General features: G+C 31.1%; 1 protein-coding gene across 1 annotated transcript; it reads left to right on the top strand.

Annotated features, from left to right (window-relative positions):
* Nucleotides 1–1,621: 1,621 nt before the first annotated feature.
* LOC115969925 (ubiquitin carboxyl-terminal hydrolase 12-like) lies at nucleotides 1,622–5,402 on the top strand. The gene is made up of 5 exons (XM_031089567.1): nucleotides 1,622–1,661; nucleotides 4,046–4,215; nucleotides 4,442–4,727; nucleotides 4,841–5,001; nucleotides 5,120–5,402. Exons 2-5 carry the CDS (start codon nucleotides 4,080–4,082, stop codon nucleotides 5,266–5,268), a joined length of 732 nt encoding a protein of 243 aa, XP_030945427.1. The 5' UTR covers nucleotides 1,622–1,661; nucleotides 4,046–4,079; the 3' UTR covers nucleotides 5,269–5,402.
* The last annotated feature ends 642 nt before the right edge of the window (nucleotides 5,403–6,044 follow it).

Below are 6,044 nucleotides of genomic sequence, written 5' to 3'. Positions count from 1 at the left end.
AACATTCATGACTTTGTATTACTACAAATATTTTAATAAAGGAGATGGATGTATAATAAAGTCTTGGAATATAATTTATTAATAAGGCCTAAAGTGCAATTATATTTATATAGTAGTATTAAATATAATTAATGATAATTTTGGGTTTGTCAAGAGTTGACAAAAAGGCCCAAAACCCATTGGAACTAGTGTCTTATTTGTCCCTTTTGGTCCCACTCCAAGCTACATACTAAAATCCAATTGGATTGGCCCAAAAGGCTAACCCAATTAGATAATCAGTTATATATAAGGAGAGAAACATATAGAATTTTGGTAATGTATATGATGCATGAAATGGTGTGTATGTGAGTGTGAGCCACTCTCTTATTCTCCCTTGAACACATACGTGTAAGCTAATTGAGAGACCACAACTTCTTGGGCAAAAGTGGAATTGGAGTGAAGATTAAAAGTGTTTCTAAGTATTTCTAATCTTTAGTTTTGAATTTCGCCACAACAAGTTATGCTCTCTTGTTCTTAAATTCTGAAATTTACATAATACATGTTATCAATTGCGAATGAAGTAGATCGGTTAATTTTCTGTTGCATATGTTTTGTATGTGATACAAACTGTGTTTTTCCAACACCACAATCATCTACACATTTCCTTGTAATTTTCCTCAACTCCTACCTCTCCATGTCTACATCCTTGAAAGGTTGGTAGCCCAAATAATTACCACATCCATTCTAAGTGTAAAGTGAGATTTTGGTGCTACTGGGAAGTATTGGAAGTAGCCATTCATTGGTGGATGCAGTTGGGCTGAATTGCAAGATCCGGAAAGTTAGAGAAGACAAGACTTCGAGAAGTCACTTGGTAGCAGGAGCTTGGAGGGCTCAAGTACATGAGGTAGACTAGGCTTGGTGGGTCTTTTGTTATTCATATACTCCAACTTTATTCTCTAGTGGATCAATTTCAACTTGGAGGGTCGCGGAGAGGTTTTTCACCGAGTTCTTCGGTTTTCTCTTCGATAACACGTCTCAGTCTTATCTTGTGTTTGCATCTCTCTTCCCTGCTCTTTAAGCTTTAATTTTATTGTTGATAATGGATGAATATGACTTAGGGTAGTGTTAACGGTTCTTTGCACTTATTTACTCTTGTTCTGCACTTAGTATAAGTTAGGGTAAAAGCTGTCTAGCTGTAATTTTTAATTGGGGGTCTGAACAACCTCTTGTATTTTAGCACCAATCTGAGCATTCAAAGTGGATTTAAACAAGTAACTTGACTAAAAAAAAAAGGTATCTCGACAAAAAAAAGAGGTTGCGAAACCCACTAGAATCAACTTTGATCAAACATCGTACTATCATAGTTTCTTTATGCATCGTTGTTCATAAACAATAGTTTCTTTATGCTTCCTAAAAGGAAACCCAATCCTCCAATTCTTCTCCTCTCTCCAATCAAATTAAGCATAGATCCTTCTTTTTTCTTGCATCTCGGCCCTTCTCTATTCTTTCCTTCGAACCAATCACACGTACTGTTCCGTGTGTAAAGTGGTATGGTATTGTTGTGGACCACACAATCCTATTGACATCCCTCTATAAATAGTGCATATTATCAATAGCTTTAAATAAAGAGGATTTTGACAAACCAAAACCCAAATTCATGGAAAACAAGTCCGGCGAATTCGGTATGTTCTTTTTCGTTCTTCAATGTTTATTTGAGACAATTATTTTTTGTATTTTATTTATTTTATTTCAATATAAAGGTTCATATTTTCTTGCCTACTTTACGTTGGAACTCTTTGATGGCATAGGGTCTTAATGGAAGAAAAGAACCCTTCCAAAACCCCACCCCAAATCCATGAAACGATTGTATAGTTCATGATTTTTTATTTTTTTTATTATTATTTTTAAATCCTAACTTCTCCTCTTAAAGAGTAAGCAATTAGAAGAACTATTATTTTTCTTCAATCTTTTGCTGCGCGGGGGCATCACTAATGAAAGGATATAATCATATAGTGTCATAGCGCAGTTATACATTAAAAGTAGTCGGTAACCAGCCATGCAATACGTGGAAGAGTTTAACTTAATATAATTTTTTTTCTCTTTTTTATTTATTTTGTCTAGATATGAAATTTAGATAATTATGGTAAATATTTGTAACCATTTATTATGATCTAGTTTGTATATGAAACTATATAATCTACCATTTAAAGAAATTATGACGTGCCAAAATTCCAATCGAGGATTTAAATTATATATATAGACATATATAGATAGATTGATATATTAAACCCTAAGTTTAATTAATTTCAAAGTGAAATATATACTTTTAAAATTGTATGAATTTATACCCTAGATCAAATCGTATGATCAAACCTAAAAGGTTTAGATTTTAAATTGATATAATTTTAAAGTTCGATATTTAATTTGAGACTAGAGTCCATCAAAAAGTAATTGAAACCAGAGAAACTATAAGATTTCATTTGCAACAATCTTAAATCCTATAAGTTATTTTTATAATTACTCTTATGTTATCATTATTGCTGCTGTTGGTACTACTACTACTACTCTTATGTTATCATTATTGCTGCTGTTGCTGCTGCTGCTACTACTTCTACTACTAGTAAAGAAAGAGATCAAAAATCATGGATAGAACCCCAGTTAGACCAAGAAGGGCCATGGTACCCAACCTCTAATTTTTTTTTCATATTGTATGCATAGTTTTTTCAATAGTATAGGTAATTAAAATTAAAGTTTAGTTTCCAAAAGTTACTCCTAAGTCCCTCTCAAGAATTAAGATTAATTCGAAGATATAATAAAATGGAAATAAATAACTAACCCACAACATTGGCTCACCTCCAAAAAAAAAGAAAAAGAAAAAAGAAAAACAAACAAACAAACAAATTTTTTTTTTTTAATTAATAATTACGTAAAATCAAGTCTTGCTATTATAACGAAAATGTTAACCACCTTAAGAAGAGTTGTCAACTCATCCACGAACCACCAGTGCCTTGAAATGCTCGCTCCCATCCATACATGTTCTCTCTTTTGAATTCATTTCGTAAAAAATAAAATTTTTTGAACAATCTTTTTAATAATTTTATTTTCTTGATTAGAAAGATACTTAAACTTTCAGAAGTGTTAATTTTTTTTTCCTGATTTTACAACTTATTTTACTAATTTCACTTATAAGATGTCTGTACGTTTGGGTGCTAATATGGCTTAGAGAAATGAGAAACAAAACATTCTCTTAAAATCATTTTTTTTTTTTTTTTCATTCTGTAAATATGGTGAGTAAAACAAAATCTTAAAAAGTTTCTGTAAAGTTGAATTAAAAGAGCAATTTTCGTGTCAAATTGTTTGGTTTTGTATTTTCTTAAAATTATATATTCCTCTCAATGTCATTTAACAATTCAAAATTTTTTTTTCTTTTTTTTCTTAAGGTATTCTATCTCTTTGATTTTGGGGGTTTGGAATTAGGTGTTAAATACGATATAACATCATAATTTTATTCAAATTGGATAATTTAGGGTAGTAATTGAATTTAGAGTTGAGAGACATTGCTGCAAAATTTAATACAGATTCAATCATAAATGAATGTTAGGACCTAATGGGATATCAAGTTTTGTTTTTATTGATGATTGAGTTGAAATGTGTTAAGAAACAAAAAAATGTATCAACTATTTTATTATAATTTATTGTTAACACTGAATAAACCACCAATTTTATTTTTCATGTATTAATTAATTTATTTTTGAATTTTTGTATAATTCTCATTCTTAAATTATTAGAAAAAAATCATACTTTGGCTGCCCAATATTTACTAGAATTGTGTCTAAATATTCCTAATGTATTGTAGCAATCACAAGAATGGCAAGACATTTTCGGCCAGCTCATTACTTACTAAAAATATAGTCATACTCTTTACTGTGTGAGACTGGGGTTGAAAAGTATGACTCTGGTGTTTTTGAAGTTGGCGGCCACAAATGGTGGATTCTAATGCCTCAATATTCTTTGTTCCTTAAAATATAAATTTGAGCCTTATTATCTACCATGTCTTCTTTTGTAGGAGGTTGTCTCTCTATCCAAAAGGAAATGAGAAAATGAATGGGACTGGTCACATCTCCATTTATTTGTCAATTGTTGATACAGAAAAATCTCCTCTGGGATGGGAGGTTAATGCCAGCTTCAAATTGTTTGTGTATGATCAGATACGGGACAAGTTCTTGACCATTCAAGGTTTGCTCTCTAATAATTTATACATATGCATAAACATGCATGTGTATTTGCTATGCAAAAAATTCTACCAAATCAACAATTTTCGTAATTTTTTTCATAACTCGTTGAGGGTGATAGATTAGTTTAGTATAATATCACTTTCACATGAACTACCACGGTTGTAAAATAATATTAAGAAATGTGTTTTGGTACTAGACTAATTGTTTGCCATACATTTAATTTGTAGATGTTGAAGGGGCAATTAGAAGATTTCATGACATAAAGACTGAATGGGGTTTCGACAAATTTCTCCCTCTTGATTCTTTTAATATTATTTCAAATGGATACCTTGTCAATGATTGTTGTGTATTTGGTGTGGAGATTTTTGTTCATGAACGTAGTGCAAAACGAGAGTGTTTTACCATGATAAGAGAACCTCCCAATCGAATTATGACTTGGAAGATTGAAAACTTTTCACGAAAGGATAGAGTATTATATGCTTCTCAAGTATATGTTGTTGGAGAATTAAAATGGTATTTTTATTATTAGAAGTTAAAACTTTTATTGTTATAAAAGGGAAAGCTACCACTGCCAAATGCAAAACTTATTAACTATTATTTTTTTTAACTCTGTTTATTGAATCCAGGAAAATACAGATTTATCCCAATGGATTTTATAATGAAGCACCCAAAGCAATTTCCGTCTTCCTCGACTCAGTAGATTGTGTTGCACCTGATTACAAAATTTTTGTGGATTTTAAGCTGCGGATAAGGGACCAAATTAACAATGAACATGCAGAAGAAAGAGGTTAATGAATTATATTTGTCATTTTCTTCTTTTTTTCTTGAGAGAAGTATGTCCTTTTTGTTCTCTTTTATTTACTTTCCTCAATTATAAGCTTTCTTTATTTTATTCCCCCTCACAGCTAAACACTGGTTCTCTGCCTCATGTAACGACTGGGGTTTTTCGCAACTTTTGTCACGAAAGGATCTTGAGGATGCATCCAAGGGGTTTCTTGTTGAAGATACCTTGATTGTAGAAGCAGAAATTATGGTTATGTCTACTATAAAGTAGTTCTACATATTTATTTATATTTTGATGAAAAGTTCTACATATTTATAGTTTGTTTGGCTCGGGACAAAGATTATGGTTGTCTACTGTAAAGTAAAGATCTCTTAATAACCGTACATATTTATCGTTTGTTTGGCTCAGAACCTAAAGTTATGTTTCCTCGTCTTAGGTTTCTTTTTTAGGTTTGAGTTCTATTTTTTAAACTTTCTACTGAGGGTGGGGGTCAATGCGACATGACTATTTGAAATTGGCATAATTGTACTATCATCGTTAGTTTGCACGACCATTGTTAGATACTAACTCGAGTGAAAACACATTGCACGACCGGGGCGCGCATGCTTAATGTAAGTTTATGTTTATTAACATCATAGTCCCACATTTGCAAATGCAGTGTGGGATCACATTGCAATGGACTAATACAAATTTTATCGGTGGTGATTTTTCAAAATTTTGTTTGAGAATTTTCAGAGGTTGAATACATCAAAAATCATAGACTAACTATCATAGGTATGCATGCATAAGAATATCTTAAATCAAATTTAGTTGGTCCCATAAAAGATTAAGTAAAATTTTATTGAAAGATTAAATCCGACTGGTTTTTTAATTCAAATTATGGGAGACATGCAGACACATAATAATTCTACGCAGATAATGTTGTCTTTTTTAATTTAATTTAAATACTATAATTTATCTAGTTGTATAATGCATTTATCTATGAATATTTTTAGACCCCTTAAAACCACAATTAGATTAATCTAGGTCATTAGCCAAGTGATTAC

This window comes from Quercus lobata, chromosome 12 (assembly GCF_001633185.2).
Source record: "Quercus lobata isolate SW786 chromosome 12, ValleyOak3.0 Primary Assembly, whole genome shotgun sequence".
NCBI classification, from domain to species: Eukaryota; Viridiplantae; Streptophyta; class Magnoliopsida; order Fagales; family Fagaceae; genus Quercus; species Quercus lobata.
This window is presented reverse-complemented; position numbering and strand designations above follow the sequence as displayed.